This window comes from Diadema antillarum, unplaced genomic scaffold (assembly GCF_040938485.1).
Source record: "Diadema antillarum isolate AM-2024a unplaced genomic scaffold, OU_Dant_1.0 seq00000263_RagTag, whole genome shotgun sequence".
Lineage (NCBI taxonomy): Eukaryota > Metazoa > Echinodermata > Echinoidea > Diadematoida > Diadematidae > Diadema > Diadema antillarum.
In genome coordinates, this window is record NW_027271301.1 from 139271 (window position 1) to 162523 (window position 23253).

Below are 23253 nucleotides of genomic sequence, written 5' to 3' on the forward strand. Positions count from 1 at the left end.
AGGACGTATGCACTGGGCGGGAATTGAACTCGGGTCCTCCGATTGGGAGTCGGGAGTCTTATCCACTATGCCACAGCGCCCCCACAATGCAAGTTGCTGCTGGAGCCAGAGAAACTCCACCAGTGGCCATACAATGGGCTTAAGATGCCCTCAGGGATGATACAATGTTTATAAGATCAGAGCCAAATGTGAACATTTCCTCTATCATGTGTCCATGTTTGTTTAATTTTGGGACAGTGTGATGCCTGCTTCACAGCACACCTTCAAATACCAGACAAGTGAAACAGTGAAGAGATACAATGAGGATACATCTCAAGTAAATACCAAGTTTGAACATGAGACAGATAATAGTGTAACAAAATGAGTCCTTTTCTCACTTTCTATCAAATCAGTGGTGCCTTCCCACTTCTCAGACATACAAAGTCACAAACCTTTTCTGATTACACCTGCTATGCAGCTTACTGTTGGTATGCCTCTAAATATTACTAGTACCTAACAATCTAAACTAGGCTACTCTGGTCAGCTTAATCTCATTGACATCCAGGCCAAAAAAAAAAGTCTTTCTGTTTCAAGACTTGCTACAGCATCATAAAACAGCTTCAAAATGGAAGTCGTTTGCACATGATAGGGTAAATGAATTTCTGCTTCCATTACACAACATTTGGGCTATTGATTATTCACACACTACCAATAAAGAGTACTACAGTAGGCCAGGATCTTACCAGGTTAAAAAAAAAAAAAAAAAAAGTTTATGTCGCCAAACCTTTGGTTTGCTGGTCGACAAATGAGGATCGGCGACAAAACTAGAATGATTCATTTAGAAATTAAAATCACAGAATTTTGACAAGGAAATCACACTTGTGTCTCATCCCTCTCACATCACATGCAGCATGGTTACAAAAAAAATAACCCATACACATCTATTTCCTTGTCATCTTTGCAAAGTATGCATCGTTTCTCTCATTATACATTCATTCATGCATATATTCTATATCATACTTCAAGACTTGTACTTCTTACAAATTGTTAAAACAATATAATTTGTTTGTTAGATGTATGCTTTGCATTAAGTATGACCTTTTGCTGAATGGAAATGAAGTATGATTGAATAGAATTGAAATTGATCAACTCATTTCGGCAGATCGAGTATCATATTAGCTGTTTTCAATATATGCCTTTGTCTGAGTGTGTTGATAGAGTATACAAATGTAGAGAGGAATGTGCTGATATTCAACATAACACACAAATCATAACTGCCTACGTAAATGTACCATCTCCATTCTAGCACACACAACAGACAGTATCAAGGAGCATGCTGCCACTTCTGTCATCAACACATATTTCAATTCTGTCTGTGACATCCTAGCATCGCAGTGACAACTACTTCAACTGATGGGAAAATTCTCAAGGAACACATTCCTGTTTCTCCCACAATGAGTTAAGTGGTCTACAGAGAAAACAGAATTGAACAGAGTAACATTGCATTCCTACCATCTCTCCTTCCAAACAGGTTGCACACACTTCCATTTCAAGACAACGTAACAAATTCACTGAATTATACATTTAAGAAAGGTCTATTCTTTTTGTGAATGGAGCTCAGACGTAGGTGCCCAGAGGAACTGAAGGTTGTGAGTCATGATATCACACATGATCTTTCTCCCATCTGCCCCGATAGGTGTTTGGTCTAGAGCCCCTTACTACTCATTTGAGCTACCACCGGCAAGTAAACACGAGGGTTCATAGCACTTGGTATATTAGTACTTTGCACTCTCCATGTGTAACACAAAAGAGACAGTCATTATCACTTTCTTATAAACAAACATTTTCACTGGTATGAAACTAGACTACCAAGCTTTATCCTCTACAACCAGTTTGGTGATGTCTTCTATTGTTCTCTGTCCTCTATGACCCTACAAAGTAACTGTCACTGGTGTAAAGAAAAATATACAATCCATTCCCCCTAAGAGATTCATTTTTCTCTTTTCCCTTTCTCCAACACGAGAAAGATGGACTTTGAAGAGAACACATTTACATACACACTTTGTAATTGTCTAATATTGTGTACATAATGGCAAAAGATGTCGAGGAAATTTCACCCCATTATTTTTTTCAAGTCACAAGGTACTATCTGTCAGAGGAAATGAGTGTCGCCATGGTGATGACTGCGGAACCCTAACCCCAGGGGGGCGAGGCAGTCTCTATAGGGCCAGTCCCTCGAAGGACGGGGAGCCCTCCTCTGTGCTCTCCTGCTTGGTGCGCAGGTGATCGATGGTGTTGTTGAAGTGTTTGGTGATCTGTTCTGTATCCTCGTTATCCTCCAGGTTGGGCATGTCTTCCCGGATCTTCTCCAGGAGCTGGTTTGGCACCATCAGAGTGATCTGTGGTACGGGAAAATGGAAAATGATTACATAAATTCACATTACGTTCAGGGATTACTACTGTGTTTTTGTTGATGTTGAGGTCATGTTCTGGGAGGTACTGTAAAACCTGAACACTCCCGGCATAAAACTTTTGCAAATCGCCACTGGCACCCAATGCATTGTGTTGACAATCACTTTGGTGAATCTTGGCTCCCCACAAAATTCGTGAAAGTCTCATGCTGCCAAAAATGTCTGGTTTTATGGTACGCTGTCTCCAGTCCATGCCTTTTTCTGGATAGATGATTGGTATGGTAGGAGAACAAAATCCGATGCTATAGGACTTACCATGTCAGGGTTGCCAGCATTCACACATTACACTCATAGATGTCCTGTGTAAGAGCTGTATCAGGGGGAGACTAGCATGTCATATGCATCTTGAATAACAAAAATAATTTTTAAATCTGAGGGCTTATCAACAAAATTATCTTGTCGCAACATGAAGATAGACATGCACATGTATCTAATTATTCAGGCAGTCTTCTAGAGAATCAAAGAGACTTGCCAGGTCTGTTTTACATGTGCAAGCAAGACATGAAAGATGAGAGAAGATAAACAAGAGAGGAAAGGACAATAAAGTGAGTCCATCTGATTTCTCCATAAATAACTTCTCATGAAAAGTAGAATATGGCAACATTGTTGATAGATGTATTCGTGATTTCAAATCGCAAGTTCTGTGTACCTGTTCGTTGCCCCGTTCATAGAAGTAGACGTATCGGTTGAGGATCTCTACAAAGAGCTGCACTTGGACGGTGGGGTCCATGCACTGGTTGGCAATCCTGAGCGCTTTCTTCAGACACTCTGCCACCCTCTTACCATCATGGATCTGCCAAGAAAATATCATTAAATAAGGACGAGGTTCATTCGAGTGGTTCAATATCAATCTGGGCCCCATTTCACAAAATTTGTTATCAGTGACAAGTTGTTATAGTTGTGACAAGCTACTGAAATCCTTGCATCTGATTGGCTGAGAGCAAATTTGTCATAGAAATGTAGTAGTTGTCACTGATAACAAGTTTTATGAAATGGGCCCCTGGTTTCCACTGAATACTATTAAACACGAAGGACATACACATTTATCAAATCAAGAAATAGCATCGAGTATAACTTTAGAGAATACAGTAACATATCCAACATATTTAGACGTCTGACAAGAAGTGGTCAATTAAGTGTACATTTTCTAGGGTCTTGTATAAAATGCTTCCTAAATATGTAACAAAATGCTTTACCTCCTCATTCAGTAATGTGATTGATTGGGTATAATCTACTCTCATGGACCCCATGCAATAAAGCAAAGATTATTATAACAATACAACCTAGTCAATCAACCACCAACAATTAGACAAAATAAAAGCTTATATTACTTTCATACACAGGCCTTCTTACAAGCCAAGTTAAAGCTTCCTTTACTTGGGGTATGCACATACACACAGAAGCAAGTACATGCTCTGCGTAAAATCGCAGGTTTCAAGACTTGCAAAATTCGAGCAACACTGCTGCTACAATCCCCTTTTATCTCTGTGTGTGCCATGGTGTAACCACCCCATTTGCCACATTATTCTAAGACCCCAAATAATCATTTTAGGAAAATTTTGTTGTTCAAATCCAAGTAATTTTTCATGGAAGTGTTTAAGATAGGAATGCAATCCAGCAAAGTTGTACAGAACATTATCAGTTTTACTGTGGAGAAGTTTATGACAAAGGTATGGCTATGATACTTGCAATGTTCTGTAGCAAACTGCTATTTATGGATTGTTTTGTGCGCGTTTGGGCATTGAGCGAAATATGCACAGTTGGTATGCCATTGACTGCGTTTAGGTATGCGAACGTGGCACACAAAGGCCCGTATTCTACTGTAGACCAAGGTTTAAACCAATTTTAGACTCACCTATGGTTTAGCTAGACCCGAGGTTTAATTTTGTATTCTGCTAGCTAGGTTTAGTTAAACCCAAGTCTATTTCGGGTTTAAATTAAACCCGAAATAGTCTTGGGTCAAGCCACCATGGTGCCCTCTATGGAAGAAGAAATTCTCCATCTCTGAGTACTTTTCTCTCCACAAATCCACTTAAATTTATTATTGGCAGTGTATCAGTCACATGAGCGTGACTTTCTTGGATTTTGAATAGTTTTTACGGGTATTTATGTCGAATAAGGGCATGCTGTATTTTTGCTTACGACGACTCGTGAAGCACTGTACATTACTGTACAGTTTGTGTACGTGTGCGACGCACATCACAGGATACATGGTAAGCGTAGCGCTATTATATTCCTGGCTACTAGCTAGCTTTGAATGCTCAGTTACCAGCAGAGTCATCGCGCCGCACCGGCCGGCGGCACGGTTGCTGTGTGCGCTGGATGGGACATGGCTTTTTAGGTCGATTGAATCGTGCAATTGGCGATTGGATTGGCGATTGATCAAACCAGGACTTTGAGGTAGGAAATTGAATAAAAGCTTTTCTCTTAAGATTGTCAGTTAATAAAAATGGAAACCATTCTAAAATTTAGAAATAGATCTCGGCCAATCCATCAACCCTGTCTCGATATTGAAGTAGATTTTACCTACCGTACCACACTAACTTAACTTTTAATAGATCTAACGTTAGTCCTAACGTTACAATAATGTACTCTAGCGTTTAATAGCTATTCGAATAGGTTCTAACGTTAGTAGGACCCTACTCCTAGTCCTAACGTTAGTCCTACGATCTATGGGTAGGTTCTCGATCCACTCTAGTCTATTACTAGTAGAACTCTATGCCAAATCGACCTCATCTGCAGGCTCTACCCTCTAGTCCTACGTTGAGTTCTTGGTCTAGTCTTCAGGTTATTTTCATCGTAAAGTTTAGACTAACGTATATGTAATACTAGGTAGTAGTAGTATTTCTAACATTTAGATCTCGAGTCTCTTCTAAGTGTACAAGTACCGTGGATCTAGTACGTAGTAGGCGTATCTCGTGTGTACACGCGTGTGGCCGACAAGCTAGCTGCTGTACGTATCCAGGCTAGGCAGCCACTCGTTTTGTGCCATTGGCATTGATCTGTGTGCTGGTACCCTTACCAGTCATCGTTAGACTCGATTTAAACTCGAAATAAACCTCCTCCTGGGTAGGTTTAATTTAAACCCAATTTAGACCACAGCTGGACTTAGTAGAATACAAATTAAACCTGGGTTTAAACCTGGGTCTAAACTGGTGGTTTAAACCCAGGTTTAAACCCAAAAAACCCACTTTAGACCCAAGCGTGGGTTTAAACTCGGGTCTAAGTTTTTAGCAGAATACGGGCCAAAGAGTTTAACCAAACTACACAGCTCACCTCCTCGCCCTGGCTCTCCGTGCTCCTGCCCGACCAGAAGAGGTGTGAGCACACCCCGACAGCCCGGCACTGGTCTGGCTTCTTCAACAGCTTGGAGGCAGCGAGGGCGCACTGCGTCCTCAGCGGTTCGTGGTTTTCTTCCCCGAAGCAGCTCATGCGCTCAAAGGTGGCAATGATGAGAGTGATGGCAGCCAGCTGTGCCTTGGAGTCACTGATCTCATCCTCGTACAGTGAGAACGCCTAGCAACAAACAAAGAAATCCCCCATTAATCTACTGTATAATTATGCTGAATATTTCACAAAGTTTCTATTTTTGCAAATTTTGTGAGTCGGGTGCTATTCGGGAATTTAAAAACACGCGAAATATCAACTCTCATCCTGACACGAATGTGACTTGTATGCATACATTTCTCCATTCAATAATGTACTCCACTATTGCAAATTTAACCACTTGCAAAATTGTTGGGAAATCCTGATCTGCAAAAAAAATTGACTTGCTAAAAACATGGCATATACAGTATTCCAGTGACTTCCAATCACACACACACACACACACACACACACACACACACACACACACACACACACACACACACACACACACACACACACACACATTACTCATAAACGGCACACACAGTCAATCTTTCTCTCTTTCTCTCTCCATATCTCTTCCCCAAGTACTAGGAGTCCTCTAAAAGACAGAAGCAAATAATAACTAAATCTCATGATTGCCTTTGGCCCTGACTACTATAAAACAGACATTTTCGCATGCATAAAACTAGAATCTCGCAAGCCAAGTGTCGCAAAAGCAAAGTGCACACAACTGTTTTTGTCTACACTATACATTGAATGCTAGTCACCAATCTGTGAGTTTCATGCCACAAAAATAGGCTGTCAGCTCTAATTCACGAAAGTTTCACACTGCAACTGTTTCCGATTTTACAGTAACCATCCACACATCGTAACTCTTACCACAGGTTTGTGAAACAAAACTTATTCCCTCCTTCCCTCCCTCTTTCTCTTTGACACTCATGCACTCGCTTCTGACACACAGACAACACAGCAGTCATAATCTTAGGGTTGTTTTTATACAATTTTTATAGACGTGGCCAAAATTAAATGCTTTCTCAATGAGGCCCTTTCTCAATGAGGTAACTTCACATTTCTTACGTTCTCTCCAGCTACTTGGTAAAAGAAAGAATGCCAATGAGAACTTCACTCATTCCTAATCCCTCCCCTTACGGGTAGCGCCAAGACAAGCCTGATATTCCCAATTTACCTGGGACATGAACTCGTAGGCTACCGTCTCGTGGTTCTCAAAGCCAATCTCCCCAGCGGCTAGCGCCCCCTGGAGGAATAGTCTGAGCGGCAGCTCGGCCAGCTCTGCCTTGATGAGGGCTGTGATCGTCTGGTGGCAGAAGGAGAAGATTTTCTGGCACTTCTTCTCCCATTTATCATCCTGTGTACAGAGGGGAAAAGAGAAATCAATTCATTAACTCATGATGCCTGAGAGTTTGCATATCCCTTACATCAAATACATGTTATGATGGGTTCTGGGGAGTGCATTGTCCAATCCCACCTGGCAGCAAATCTGCTTATGCTTCGGTGTCGCATGCGCGTACGCACATGGTGATTGCATGATACATACCGGTATTGCAGTAGGCGCGAGCCTGTTGCAATATCTATCATGCATTCACCATACACATACATATGTTGTACATGCGTGGGACACCTTAGTAATAGTGGCGGATTCACTGACAGGTTGGATTGGTCTATAGGATAACTTGAGTATCGCAAGTTCACCATCCTCAGTACTAATGTATTTGCTCACAGTATGGATGGTGTTACAGATTTTTTTTTATTTTTTTAACTTATTCTTCTAATCTCTTATATAGATTTTCTACTTTTAAGGGAAGGAGACCCTAAGTGGGGAATAGTGCCCACTTATAGAAACTATTCTGCAGATTCTGCAGAAAGGTGTACAGATGTGCTGAGAATAAAAGGGTTATAAAAAGGGCACAGCAGAAAAAGAAAGGGTCTATAGAGAGTCTAAAGAGCTGGGAATGAAAGGGTTATAGAATCTGTTCTGAAAAATGAAAGGGTCTACTAATGAGCAGGGAATGAAAGGTTTATAGAAACTGGTATCCAAAATCAAACAGAATACAGAGGTTCTGAGAATAAAAGGGTTATCTATAGGGTACTGCCAAATGAAAGGGTGTACAGAGGTACTGAGAATAAAAGGGTTAACTATAGGGTACTGCCAAATGAAAGGGTCTTCTAATAAGCTGGGATTGAAAGGGTTACAGAAACTGGTATGCAAAATGAAAGGGTGTACAGAGGTTCTGAGAATAAAAGAGTTATATAAAGGGACTATAAAAGAGCTGGGAATCAAAGGGTTATAGAATCTGTTCTGCAAAATGAAAGGGTGTACAGAGGTACTGAGAATAAAAGAGTTAAGAAGGGTACTGCCAAATCAAAGGGTCTACTAATGAGCTGGGAATGAAAGGGTTATAGAAACTGGTATGCAAAATGAAAGGGTGTACATAGGTTCTGAGAATACAAGGGTTATATAAAGGGTACTGCAAAAAGAAAGGGTCTATAAAAGAGCTGGGAAGAAAGGGTTATAGCATCTGTTCTGCAAAATGAAAGGGTGTAACGAGGTAATGGGAATAAAAGGGTTAACTACAAGGTACTCCCAAATGAAGGGTCTACTAATGAGCTGGGAATGAAAGGGTTATAAAACTAGTATGCACAATGAAAGGGTGTACAGAGGTACTGAGAATAAAAGGGTTATCTATTGGTACTGCCAAGTGAAAGGGTCTACAAAAGAGCTGGGAATGAAAGGGTTATAGAATGTGTTCTGCAAAATGAAAGGGTATACAGAGGTATTGAGAATAAAAGGGTTAACTATAGGGTACAGTGAAACCCCGTTATAACGAGGTACGTGGGACCGGCGATATTACCTCGTTACAACCGGTACCTCGTTATAACCGTACGCATCAAAAACAGAGAAAAACATAAGCACTACATCATATACCCATCAATGAAACTGAAGAACATCCTTTGCATTGTTATTACACTATTATGGATCATTATTATTGAGAGAATAAAGGGAAATATTTGTGAATTAGACAAAAAAGTAGGGGCTGAAATGAGTTAATTCTTTATTGTAATTCTTGTTTGTTAAGTTTTTTCTAAATACTCTATAGCGCAAATAGAGTAACATACAGGCGTTGATTACCGTAACTTGCGAGGTATTTTTACATTGTTGGTGCCCAGCGGGAATGCGATGATTTCATGAATCATTTCGGCTGTAATCTTGTACAATGTATGATCGTTGCGCCCGAAAGGATTGAAAAATGCGTTCTTGATCTTCTTCCGAAAATCTCTTCGCGTTTCGTACATTCGTTTTTGAAAAATATGCGACAGAATTGAATGTGGAAGGTTGTGACCCTTTTTACGCAAATCTATTCTGACTATTCTGAAAGAAAGAAAATCGTTGTGAAATGCAGTGTTAAAATTTTGATAATGAACAAACCCAGATCTATTCAAACTAATAAATGTGTTTGTTTCTTTTTCTGATATAGGTTAACATGCGTCATTCAACTATTTTTACGCTACTGTCACCTGGCGAGATCGCGATGATTTCAAAGTAACATACATGCGTTGTTTACCGTTAACTTTCGAGGTACTTTACGCTGTTGGTGCCCAACGGAAATTTGATAATTTCATGAATCATTTCGACTGTGTATACAATGTATGATCGTTGCGCCAGAAGGGATCAAAATGCGTTCTTTATTTTCTTCCGAAAATCTCTTAGCGTTTTGTACATCCGTTCTTGAACTGTTGAATGCGTTTGTTTCTTTTTCTGAACACCGATTAAGTAGATTAACATACGTTATTCAACTATATTTACGCTACTGTCACCAGCGAGATCGCAATGATTTCACTTATTATTTCTGCTTTAATCATACACACTCGTATTTAAATTATCATTTGTTAAATGATAATGAACAAATCCAGATCTATTCAAACTAATAAATGCTTTTGTTTCTTTTCCTGAACACCGATTAAGTAGATTAACATGCGTTATTCAACTATTTTTACGCTACTGTCACCCGGCGGGTTCGCGATGATTTCTCTAATTATTTCTGCTTTAATCATAAACACTCATATTTAAATTATCATTTGTTAAATGATAATGAACAAATCCGGATCTATTCAAACTAATAAATGCTTTTGTTTCTTTTCCTGAACACCGATTAAGTAGGTTAACATGCGTTATTCAACTATTTCTACGCTACTGTCACCCGGCGGGTTCGCAATGATTTCACTAATATTCTGCTTTAATCATAAACACTCATATTTAAATTATCATTTGTTAAATGATAATGAACAAATCCGGATCTATTCAAACTAATAAATGTTTTTCTTTCTTTTTCTGAAAATCGATTAAGTAGGTTAACATGCGTTATTCAACTGTTTTTACGCTACTGTCACCCGGCAGGATCGTGATGATTTCATTAATTATTTCGGCTTTAATCATCCACACGCATATTTGCTAACCAGCAAAAGAACTGGAGGTCGGAACTGAAATTGGAAAGGATATAATGAGTTGCACACGCGTTCCAATTGTCCATTTTTGGCCACAAGTATCGCTACATGAAAAGTTTTAGAATGCGTTCCCCCTATTTTTTTTCTCGTTGCGCTGTGGTCTGACCTAATATCAAGCACACGTATATCGCGGAAAAGGAAAATCGAATGATTATGTTTTATAATTTAGTAGGAACATCGGAAGGCATTCCTGTGTCTTATTGCGTGGTTTAGAAGAAAACATGGAAGGAACGGTTCTCTGCAAAACGGGAAAAAGACGTGGATATATAGCGTGAATTTGGTTTTCAATGTTTCGTTTGTCGCGTGTTTGGAAGCGGCAATTTAGTCAAGAAATGGAACCTCGTTATATCCGATCAAATTGCTTATGCTTTTCTTTATCATGATGCACCGAAATTGTCCTCGCTATAACCGGTATCTTGTTATAATCGAACTCGTTATAACCGATTCGTTCTACCATAGGTTTACACGCAAAGGAAGACGGGATCGACGCGATCACCTCGTTATAAGCGGTTCCTCGTTATAACCGAACTCGCTATAACGGGGTTTCACTGTACTGCCAAATCAAAGGGTCTACTAATGAGCTGGGAATGAAAGGGTTATAGAAACTGGTATGCAAAATTAAAGGGTGTACATAGGTTTTGAGATTAAAAGGGTTATATAAAGGGTACTGTAAAAAGAAAAGGTCTATAAAAGAGCTGGGAATGAAAGGGTTATAGAAACTAGTATGCAAAATGAAAGGGTGTACAGAGGTACTGAGAATAAAAGGGTTATCTATTGGTACTGCCAAGTGAAAGGGTCTCCAAAAGAGCTGGGAATGGAAGGGTTATAGAATGTGTTCTGCAAAATGAAAGGGTATACAGAGGTACTGAGAATAAAAGGGTTAACTATAGGGTACTGCCAAATCAAAGGGTCTACTAATGAGCTGGGAATGAAAGGGTTATGGAAACTGGTATGGAAAATGAAAGGGTGTACAGAGGTACTGAGAATTAAAGGGGTATCTATAGGGTACTGCAATATCAAAGGGTCTACTAATGAGATGGGAATGAAAGGGTTATAGAAACTGGTATGCAAAATGAAAGGGTGTACAGAGGTACTGAGAATAAAAGGGATATCTGCAGGGTACTGTCACATGAAAGGGTCTATAAAAGAGATGGGAATGAAAGGGTTATAGAAATTGTTCTGTAAAATGAAAGGGAGTACTGATGAGGTACTGTTACCTACAGGTGACTAGCAATAGTCAGCAAACGGCATCAACCAGACACATTGTGCCATATGCTAGAATAAGAGGCTAAACACTAATATTACAGTGATTTGGGTCATGATGAGCCAAATTGGTTCGATGTCAAAAAGGTACTCTAAGTCAAATCCATGGACTAAGTGAAGTCCATGGACAAAAGCAAGCGCAAAATAGGCATATCAGCTTCTGCGACCTAAATTCAAACCACGTATGTGAATTGGGCCATTTAGCCATTTTTTCTACCTTACAAAGTGTGCTCTACGATGTCTCCTTACCTCTTCTGCTAGATCCTTGTACCTGAATGCTAACCGGAAGGCGGAGAAGGTGAGTGGCGGTAGTGTGTACTTTATCCGTTTGTTGCCTCCACTGCCAAAGTGTTTCCTGGCTGTGTTCAGGATCTGGAATTGACAGGTACATGATCAGACAATTTAGAGACATGTTTAACCCATTTAGGACAGGCTGATTTTGCTACAACATGCATTTCCCATAGACACTTGCGCGAGATATACTCGGAACTCGTCCTCAACGGGTTAACAGTGACAAATGCATATGAATCTTACCAATGTAAGACATAAGCAAACATGCACAGTAAACAAGAAGAAGCAGATCAACCAAATAATTCCCTCTGCACCTACATTATTGTACTTGAACAAGTTATGCTATTATAAAGTTGTGTCTTTTGCCTTTTCAATTCAACTGATGGTTGCTATGTCCCATTTTCTGAAATAATATATATTAAAAAAAAATGAACATCATCTTGTGGCTTTGGACGAACATTTATGAATTTATTGTACACCATAATTGTATGTACATACTTACTACCTCAATTGTGCCAAATGTGTGGGGAGTTCATGCCTTAGAACAAGAAAATTATTTCAAATATAAAACATCATCTTCATTGGCAAAGTTTGTTGAATGTGCAGTAGCACATAATATGTGGGTGCACACATGTGGTTTTCAATGTTGCGGTAATTAAGTAAAAACAGAGTTTGTTTTCTTACCTTTTTCTATGGGGGGGGGGGGGGGTAAAGGGGGCAACTATCTGCTGACGCTAGGTCTGAATGCTCAATTAGGCTTTGAAGATTAACTTTAGATCAATGTCATCAAAGACCATAAGCATTCTATTATCAACAAAGATGATAGGGCTATGGATGACAGGATCCAGTGTTGACTGAGCTACAGAGTTCATTCATGCAGTGGCAAAAAAAAAAAAAGAGGAAAAAAATGCGAACAGAAACATGTAGGCCTACTACTGTATGGATGTGTCTACAGATAACAACAATCCTGGAACTGTAAATGTCTTTGGTCATAAAACCGTGCACACCTGTTTTATCTGATGCCTGCCTTCATAATAATCTGACACAAAAGTAGGATGTAACGATATCTTCTTCTGATGATATTCACAACTCTTTTATGCCACCACTGCCACTGTGCACTGGGCACGATGGCTACCAATAGCTCTCTCCATTCTTCAAGTATGCACTCACTATCCCCAATGTGGAAGGCACTAGCAGTGGGAAAGAGAGACAGTCAGATCCAACTTTGATGGAACTGACGATCCCTCTGATGGTGTCAGAGGGCGAGCTATTAAGGGGCAGATATTTACGAGTGCTGTCATCGCGGTTTGAGGACCGAGGCAGACATTAAAATCCCTTCACTGGGAGGATTTCGCAAAGTCTGCCTCAGTGACTTTCGATAGGAAATAAATCACTGGAGTCACATAAAAGTGCTCACTTAACTGAGTCTTATACTACAACCACCTCTCCCCCCACCCATATCCCAATTCTGACAGGGTAACGTATTCCTGCAGGCAGCATATTCTACCATTACCTTTCCAACCTCCCCTGGTCAACCCCCCCCCCCCCCACACACACACACACACAAACAAACCACACACACTTTCTGTCTTGATGCTATATCACTATGATATTGATATGTGAGGGTATTTTCTTCAGTTGTTCTTTGCTATTTTTTTGTTTCATTTCAATACCCTATCCTTCTAACAATCTTGCATTCTTGCCAGTATCCAGTATTGATATCTAAAACACAGATATATAAAAATTACAAACCATGCACACTGCAGATATTAATGATACAAAAAGTAACAATAGAATTATCGTAATGTTACTTTTATAGTGTATGTAGGCCTATATATATGTCCTCTCACAGCAGCATACCCTTAGAGGAAGTGCGTTAAATCAACAGCAATTTGCCTGAAGATAACCCCCCACCAAAAAACAACAACAACAAACAAACAAACAAAAACAGCGAGTTAACATAACCCAGCTTACAGCAATTTTTCTTCTTTCTTTTTTTTTTTAACATACTCACCAAGTATTGCTGGTCAGCATCTTCAGCTTGGAGTAAATTGATAAACCTTCCCATCAGCCCCTGTTCCTCTGCAAAATCTTCTGGATCTTCCTACAGGGGAAAACATGCACACAGACATTAAGACATAAACAGTCAGTAGAGTTAGCAAGCAAGCTGCCACACAATATTGACCTTTTGGTGTGTGTTTTTTCTTCTTTCTTTGAGGGAGGTACATGTGTGTGTGCACAGTAGCATTATGGCCCTGTCTTGGCTGTTGCATAAAAAGATGCAATCAAACATACAAATCAGGGATCAGGCAATCATACATTTAGGCCTACTTGTTTGATTTCCCGACTTATGTTTGATGTAACCTTTTATGCAACAGGGCCCAGATCGCCCCCCCCCAAAAAAAAAAAAAAAAACAAAAACAAAAACAAAAACAACCAAACATTTGTATCTCTCCTGGATCAAACTGCCTTACGACTCACCAATGGGGAATATCGACATTCTTCCAGAATCTTTCTCTTTCTCATGCTCAAATACAATATCTGAATAATGCATAGAACTACACTCATAGAGATACATACTGTTTATGTCTGAATAAGGCTGGCCTGTGGTTAGAAATTCAGTGTCATCTCCCCCCCCCCCCCCCCACCCCTCTTTACAATCAAATCAAGATCATGCTTCAAACACTTTGGCAACACTACTGAATCCCTTTAGATATGATACTGCAGTATTGGAAACAATTATGAAATTCACACTTGTAAAAAAAATATGCTGGCTATATATCACAAGGCATCTACCACTGGTCGGAGATTTCCCCTCCTAACCTCTCTCTCCCTACCGAAATCTAACTCAAGTTCATGCTTAAAATGTCTTATCGCTATCACAGAATCACGCCAGGTGGTACAGAGACATTGGCCATATTAAAAGCATGTCAATGTCAAGATTTTTCAATCTAGAGGTCAACATGGAGTTTCAAAGTGGCCCACTGGCAAATATTCGAAGTTGTGTAATGAACTTCATGACTCCCAGCAAAAGAAAAGACAGTCAACAGCATAGTTTCCTGGGTTGCTAGGATACACACATCAGGAAACTTAGCTTCAGAAGCCCACAGGAAAACCTGTTCCTGGTAAAAGGCTAAAAACTTGTCTAGACTTCAGTGACACCACTTCAAGGAAATTTGTCCCAAGGACTATTGCTGGATTCACACACCTCCTCCCCTCCCTCCCCCCCCCCCCCCCCCCCCTGGAAAAAAAAAATACACACATAAACTGTGGGGGAAAAAAATTGTATCTGGCAATGTTTGCTTGACAGGCAGTCCAGATCATTTTAAATGCTTAAAGGTCTGCACACAGACTGGTCACAGAGTACTGTAAAACGGAGGATGTTCGCATGCACTTTAATTTCGTGAATTTTGCGAGAACCGACATTCGCGAAATTAAAATGCACGCGCAAGTTCTTGCCTACACAATATGCACTGGATGCCAGTTGCAATTCGCAAAAATTTCATGCTGCGAGAAAGGCCATCGGCTCCAATTTGCGAAATTTTCATGCCTCTAGTATATCATGTTTTAGAGTACTGTATACAAACATTTAGAAACTGTCAATTGTACATTGTTTGCATCAATCCTTCGTCTGCCTGGAGGCTGCAAATGTAATGTACACACATTTCTAGAAAGGTGTTTGCAGTACTTCAAATGACAACAGACAAAATTTACAATCTGGTCGAAGTCTGCAAATACCAGTGTGGTATGATCTGTGTGCAAATTGTAAGGCTAATAAAATCCAATGGAATTTTCTGTTTGAAGCACACCTGGCATTATGCATTCCATGTTTGTAGAAGCAGCAAATTCTAAAGATTCCTGCAGGATAAGAATTTAGGTAACTTGACCCTGAAATTGGAGGATACAAACACAAAACATCACACTCCTAGGTGAGAAGACCTTTCACACCTACTTACCCTGTGGAGCAATAAAAACTCTTTCTCCACTACACCACCACTCCATTCCCATTCTGGCACACCTCAGATAGTCCCACATATTGTATTTCTGTGTGTGCTCACATTACTTGATAACTTTGCAGAAGCATACCCCCAGTCCCCCCCCCCCCCCCCCCCAACAGATGCAATCTCAGAATAAATTGAAACCCTTCAGGCAATAGATAGGTCTGTTCTGTGATGACATTATTATGCAAGGCCAATTGAGGTCACACCCTGAGTGAAGGCGAGGATAAGACACTGCTTATACAAATTCATACTCCCTGAGGGCAATCCTCCCTACCCCCACCCATCTGAGCTTCCCTTGCAAATGTGCTTCCAGTTTACCCACAAAATGGTTTTGAAAATTCAACCACGGATATGACAAAAGGTGACTGTAAATTCTAAGAAACAATCGTAATTGCTGTCAAACACAACCCAGAATCAATATTCCTAATCCCAAACAAATATTAGCAAAGGCTGCATGACACAACAACAACAAAAAGAAAAAAAAGGGGGGGGGGGGAGGGAGGAGGAGGGAGAGAAGGGCTGGAAGGTGAGGGGGAGGGGGAGTACTAGGTCTCAATATAATTTGCCCTACAGAAAATGACATGTCACTCTGTATAGAGTTCACAACTGCCTAACTCACAGTAGTCTTAAATTCCATCCTTTGTACAATTAAATACAGTACATATGAAATGTACATACATGTACATTGTATATGTAGGGCCTATGATTAATAAACTATGTCATGACCTAATTCGGTATTGACACCAACTTTAATCATTGTTTAATAAGAGTAAGACTTTGTCATAATTCAAATTGTAGACATCAAATATGTTGAATATTGTTGTTTTGTATGAATTCATAAAATTGATACTCCACTATTTAATAGAAAATTAGAATAATATGACTGAGGCCATTGCAATAGACTTGAATACACAAACTGACATTCAATATCATTCGTGTGCTGAAGAAATCAATGTTTGTCACTGGGGTACTAACACAAGTAGCAAACACTACATTCATCACTATGATCATTTACAGCTGTTGACATTTTCAATTTGTGTCTACATGATTGGAGCTGGCACCTAGTGTACACTACCTAGGCAATAAACAAGCATCATTAACACCTTCTACTGTATTCATGGGCTGCAAGTAGGGTCTGAATGCAGCAGACTAGGTTTTCTCTGGGTGAAAGTTCGCCCCAGCCATGGCTTGACAGCACTCCAGGGGATTGGGGGATTGGGATTGGAAAAACAGGTGGACTTGACTGACTGCATAACTACACTAGCAGTTCAAGGTTATGGGAAGAAGTGAATAGGTACCAGTCTTTCCTTGCAAGACAAATGATGGAGAGGGGGGGGGGGGGGGGGGGGGCAGGGGGGGGGGGGGGGGTACCTGGTAGCCTGAAGGAAACAGAGGAGGGGAACCACTCCTATCCCACGATTGGTTGGCAAAGAAGTGGATAAATCTGTATCTGTAATGTATACATATTTCTGCAGATACATGTATGTCATGCGTGACAATATTTAGTTTAACCTACAGGACAGCCTATTGCACAAAAGCTTAAAGGGACTGTACAGTACTGGTTGAGGGGGGATTCATGTTTTGAACATTCCTAAGTGAGATAATGAGAAATCTCTTATGAAATATGAAAGAGCATGTAATTTTAAGAAGGATTCAATGTTTATTTGATGAAAATTGGTTTTCAAATGGCTGAGATATCCAAAAAGTGATAATAATAAAAGGAGACAGGCCATGCCTTTTATCAGGATCTCTTTGTTTCACCTTGTTTTGGGATATCTCAGCCATTTCAAAACCAATGTTCATCAAATAAACTTTTGATACCCCTTAGAATTGCATGCTTTTTGACATCTCATAGAATGGTTTCTGAATATTGCGCATAACGTTAAAAGCTAAATCCTCACCTCAACCAGATCTGAACACACCCTTTAACATTCGTGTACACTCTAGTCCAGTGACACTGTAATGAAATACACGAGTGCCACACTGATTTTCGATCCTATCCTGTACTGCACTATACTGGTCAGTGTATTAACCTCACTCTTTGAAGATGCAAAGAACTTCAAACCAGGGGATGTCACTGCTATGCGGTACAGCGAGAGTTGTTCCCACAAAAGTAGTTTACGTCTATAGGAGATCATTAGTTCATTTTGGTAATGCAAATTCCAACTCTGATAAAGACTCGTGCCCTGCATGACCAACTCATTTAGACTAAAACACAAAACTCCCAGTGAATGAAACTGAGTCCTACAGCTGTAATTGCAGGTGTCAGAAGTATCAACATGTAATCTTTTCTTGGATAAACTCGCCACAATTTGGGATAAGTTTAATACAACAACAAATGTGATACATTCTTTCCTCAAGGTTCCCTGTGGCAACTTTAAAACATGTATGAAGGCAATGCCTGGCCCATTAACAACTCACGACAGCTGTCATTATCAAACAAGGATCAAGCCACAGAAACAACTTACAATGAGGCAGACGCAATGCATAGCTCTCTCCATAAATAATAATAATAATAATAATAATAATTGTTTTGGATATAAACTCCAAATTTTATTGTCCGAAAATGGAAATTCTTTTTTGCCAAATTGATCGTGGGCCCGGCAGCCACTGAGCAGCGCCAGATCGACGTTGCTCTAACCTTTTCTACTGTTGAACGGCAAACAAGGTAGCAGCAACTCCCATCTTTTAACGTCTTATGGTATGACGCGGCCGGGGTTCGAACCCACGACCTCCCGATTGTGAGACAGCCGCTCTACTTACTGAGCCAACACATCCAATACTTGGGAATAATGGATCCAGGAAGTTTAGGGCAGTACTGAAAGAGTGTGTACTCAGGATATGAGAGGCAAAATCTAATAGCAAGTCACCACTGATTTTATACACCATGGTATGACGATGATGTATACAGACACACATACAAATTTACATGCACAAACATACCCGGACATACAACACAAACACACACACACGTGTATACAAATCATACAGTTGACTTTAAAAAGACCTGAATACAGCTTATAGCTGACCTGAGCTACAGTGGAGAAATATGATAAACTAAATCTGAAGCTGAACATAGGAAACTGTTTCCATAACATTGAATGAAACTGGTCAGATGGCCTAAACAAAAGTTTTTCTTTTCACTTTGAACCATTAAACCCTCACATCCAATGAGGTATGATGTACCAACATGATGCTGTCCATTCCAAAGGCAATCAAGTTCATTAGAAAGGAATCATCAAGGGACACACACTGCATAAGACTGACCACAACTTGATAATATTGCCAAGACCCAGCACTACATGTTGTCTATACATCTCACATCAAAACCAAGAGGCTAACTTTTCAGCCTTTAGTTTGTACAAATATGACTGTCACATTAATATCAATAAAGAGAAGTCTACAAGATATCATAGTTGTTGTTTCTCAAACAATATGGGCTTACCACCACAATTTTTGTTGTCAAACACCATTGTAAAGAATGAGTGTCATGGGTGAAAACAGTTTTTATGATATGACTTTGCATCATGTGACACATTTCAATACAGAAAGTACATCATGTGTACCTACAATGCTTGCTGTGAAATAGTTACAATAGGCAAGCAAAAACCAAAGAACAAGAAAGATCTAATGGCAATATACACATGGATTTTAGTGAATGTAGAAATATTAGTAGAACACATCAGTTACGTTTTGACGAAACTTGATTGAAACAAAATATGAAAAGGATTCTGCACTTATTCATGTTTTTATAATGATAAAAGAGCATTTGTGTTACATCCTCAAAAGGTAGTTGGAAATATTATTGTCCATAACACGTTAGTGACAAATGTGCATATTTTATTCCTTAAAAAATAATAGTTAACTATATAGTTATATACTATTCTTAAACTCCACTGATTGGCTCTACTAATCTTTCTGCATGCACTGAATTCACAAACACATTTGAGGTAAATACTCCTTTACGAAAAGGATCTGTACCAACTTGTTCACGCTGTCGATGTAATGCACTAACACACACACATACATGTAGATAAAAACACAAATCCAGATATTTCCACGTAATAACATGCATGCACGTACACATACACACACACGAAATACACAGCTATGCAGTCATTCCTTACCTCTTCTGGTTGATCAGGCTGGTCCTGCACGAGGGGCGCCACCAGTGTCAGCGTCTGGTCAACCTGCTCCTGGCTGGGCACCGCCAGGTTGCTGTCGATGGCGTTGTTGATGATGAAGGCGCTGATCGTCTTCCGGCCCTCGTAGTCCAGGTATTCGACGACGCGGCCGTAGTGCTCGAGGCGGAGCAGGGTGAGGATGTTGTTGTAAGACTCGACAGGGATCTTCAGCAGTCTCTGTAGCTCCTTGGCCACAGCAGTGTTGTATTGCAGACTGGAAGGTATCAAGCAAATTGCAATGTTGTAATAGTAGGATTAAGGTCATACCTGTTTCATGAAGATTGAGCATAAGCTGCAATCAATCGCAAATTGTATTTTATAAACAATTTTGCAATTGATCGCGAGTAAGGCTCAATCTACTGAAAGTTAGGCTTGATTTTTCTTGAAATCAAGCAAAAGCGTCTTCATGAAACAGGACTTATGGTCAATATTGAACTTACGCTCGATTCAATGAGTCATGGTCAATAAATCAAGCATAAGATCAATTGCAACTCTTTATGATACAGGCCCCAGGACTCTACACAAGTACAGTCAAACATGCTATAGCCTGACCTGTCTATACTGACTACCAACCTATCTTAACCACATGCAAAAACACCCTGCTGGGAAAATGAGTGGATAAGAACCTGTACATGGCAACCACCTGCCTGATGCAAGCAGTACCCAAAGATTTGGTTTCTTGTTGTACAACCAAAATGTGTGTACAACAACTGCCTAGTGGCAAGCAGTGGGAGAGTGACCAGCTTACTACAAGCTTTGCTTGCTTTGCATCAAACAAATGCCACTGAAATGTGTCTACAGCTAAAGTAACATATGACTGCTTGGAAGGGCAAGGCAAGGAGTCAACAGAAATGACTTATCTAGGTGTACATAATATACCATGGTGTACTAGCGTATGTAATCATATAGGATATTGAAACTATCCATCACACACGGCTACTACACTGAACATATTTGTAATAGCCACCTGTCTTCAATGACCATATTTCGTGTTTCATTTGAGTGGTCTTTGAGGAGAGGTTTGACTGTACATTGAACTTGAATGTTTGATGCTGCCACAAAGGAATGTTACAGTGACATACAAAACAGATGCAATGATAGCAATACCACTTGACCCATGTTCACTCCTTTACGCCAATGCTAATCTCTTGATCCTACTTACAAGATTGTGTCTTGCAGAGATCAACACATGCAATGCCTTTCAATATTGATGATTTTAGCTATTAATGGCACAGATGGGTACTCGCACTATGCTGTTCAAAATTAACTAGGCATTGCTGAGATGGAAATAAGCATTGGGCGGAGATAATTGCAGAGTGATATAAAATTTGCTGCCCATATTTTTGTAATGAAATCTCCACCTTTTTCTTGAAAACAATAAACTCCCATGGTTTTTAAATGTTTTTATCCGCATTATTGTTATCATTATCATTGTTATATCATTTCATCATTACATAAAGTACCATTTTGGCTATTTGAACCGTATAAAGACTTGAGAAATAATGTAAGATGTGAGAAGATGCAAAATGAACGAAACATGTGGACCTGGGCTTCCCAGAGGCTAATTTCAGAGGTTTTCAGACCCCACACACACTGCATCAACAACAAATGCTGCATCTGAAACTCACTGTTCCAGCTTGAGCTTTTCAAAGATGGAGGCAGTCGTCTCCAACACCTTGTCGATGTAGTCCACCCTGTCTGGGTAGCACTTGAGGGCAAGGTTGATGAGGGAGACTTGGAGAGCAACGATATCCTCCGTTGGCATGTCAGACCGAGCCTGTCCACACAGACAATGAAAGACAAGACAGAGAACTCAAACATTTAATTGACTGAGAAATGTTGCGGTGTGATAATCAATATTTCATCATCAATTGATTATGCTTATTGCCTGTCTCTGGAATATGCAATATATTTCTGAAAAGATTTCTAAGAAATATACTGATATTCCACAACTGAGAATCACTGAGAACTTTATTGGCTATCTTGGGGCACCCTATGTGGCACAGTGCAAAAACTCATGTATCGATGTGTTACTTTTTGAATATTATATACAGTAGAAAGTTAAGGAACATGGCAAATGCAATATGAAATCATACACACACACTGAAATTCACATCATTTTATCTACTGCATTTATATTTCAGCGTATGTCATTGTGTCTACATGGCACCATGCATTGTGCCTTTACAGATCCTGAGCTCATATTCTGAATGTGTGTATCAAACAAGTGGGACCAAATGAATTCAATCGAAATGTAGTGAATGAACTTTTTGTCTCTCTGGTACTTCCACACATCCACACATCCACACATTAAAAGCATAGATATTCACTTATAACATCTTTGATAGACCTGCTTTCACCTGGTCTGGGTAATTACCCCCTGGACAGTTACCCCAGACCCTTCCCCTGACCCTAACCCCAATCCTAAACATAATTGTGACCCTAACCCAAACTCTAACCTTACACCTAACCCCAACCCTAATCTTTACTCTAACCTTTGTAACGATTTATCGGGGGGGGGGGGGGGGGGGGGGGTAATTGTCCTCGGGGGTAATTGCCCTGATATGGTGCTCACCTCTATGATTCCTGCAATCTGATGTGAAAAGATGTCAAAGAGTTTGAGGTCTGATGGAATCCCCGGTGTGTCGTCTCGGCAGGCAAACAGGGCTAGTCTGTTGAGGGGTTGGGGGTTGAGGAAATTTGGGAAGATGCAAAAAAGATAATTCTACATGAAGACAAACTGCAAGGGTGGAACCTTCTGAACAATCAATTCTTTGCAAAGGATCAATTCACTTCAATTCAATGAACTTTGCTTGTTTATTCTATTCATTCATAAATCTTTTGCAGGTTAGAGCATTTTCTTTTCACTGGATTTAAAAGTTTGTTTTCTTTTTTGCATTATCACTTCTATGATGCTTCAACAGAGGGCAAAGTTCACAAAACATTTCCAGATTGCAAAACATTTCAAGTATACAGTTATTTCATCATATAGTATACGATTTTTCTTCTCCTTATGCATTTCATCTGTTGTTGATTATTTCAAAGGGGTGGTCTCAGTGCTGGATTCAAAGGTTGGTAAACCCCATGATCAGTAGTCTGACAACTTAACAAAAGAGATCCCCACACTTCTGAAGCTAAAAAATTAGTTCATGTCAGCTGCTAGTCTTGATT

At 39.9% G+C, this 23253-nt stretch overlaps 1 protein-coding gene across 1 annotated transcript in view; it reads right to left on the reverse strand.

Moving 5' to 3' along the window:
* Positions 1-928: 928 nt before the first annotated feature.
* Positions 929-23253, reverse strand: part of LOC139729763 (vacuolar protein sorting-associated protein 35-like) — a 43742-nt gene continuing 21417 nt past the window's right edge. Inside the window, exons 9-17 of the mRNA XM_071640698.1 lie at positions 22658-22754; positions 21711-21859; positions 20026-20296; positions 13912-14001; positions 11856-11978; positions 7009-7188; positions 5727-5966; positions 3100-3243; positions 929-2378 (exon numbers count right to left, since the gene is read on the reverse strand). Coding sequence (XP_071496799.1) covers positions 2199-2378; positions 3100-3243; positions 5727-5966; positions 7009-7188; positions 11856-11978; positions 13912-14001; positions 20026-20296; positions 21711-21859; positions 22658-22754 — 1474 coding nt within the window. The 3' untranslated portion in view covers positions 929-2198. The remainder of the gene's footprint in view (positions 2379-3099; positions 3244-5726; positions 5967-7008; positions 7189-11855; positions 11979-13911; positions 14002-20025; positions 20297-21710; positions 21860-22657; positions 22755-23253) is intronic.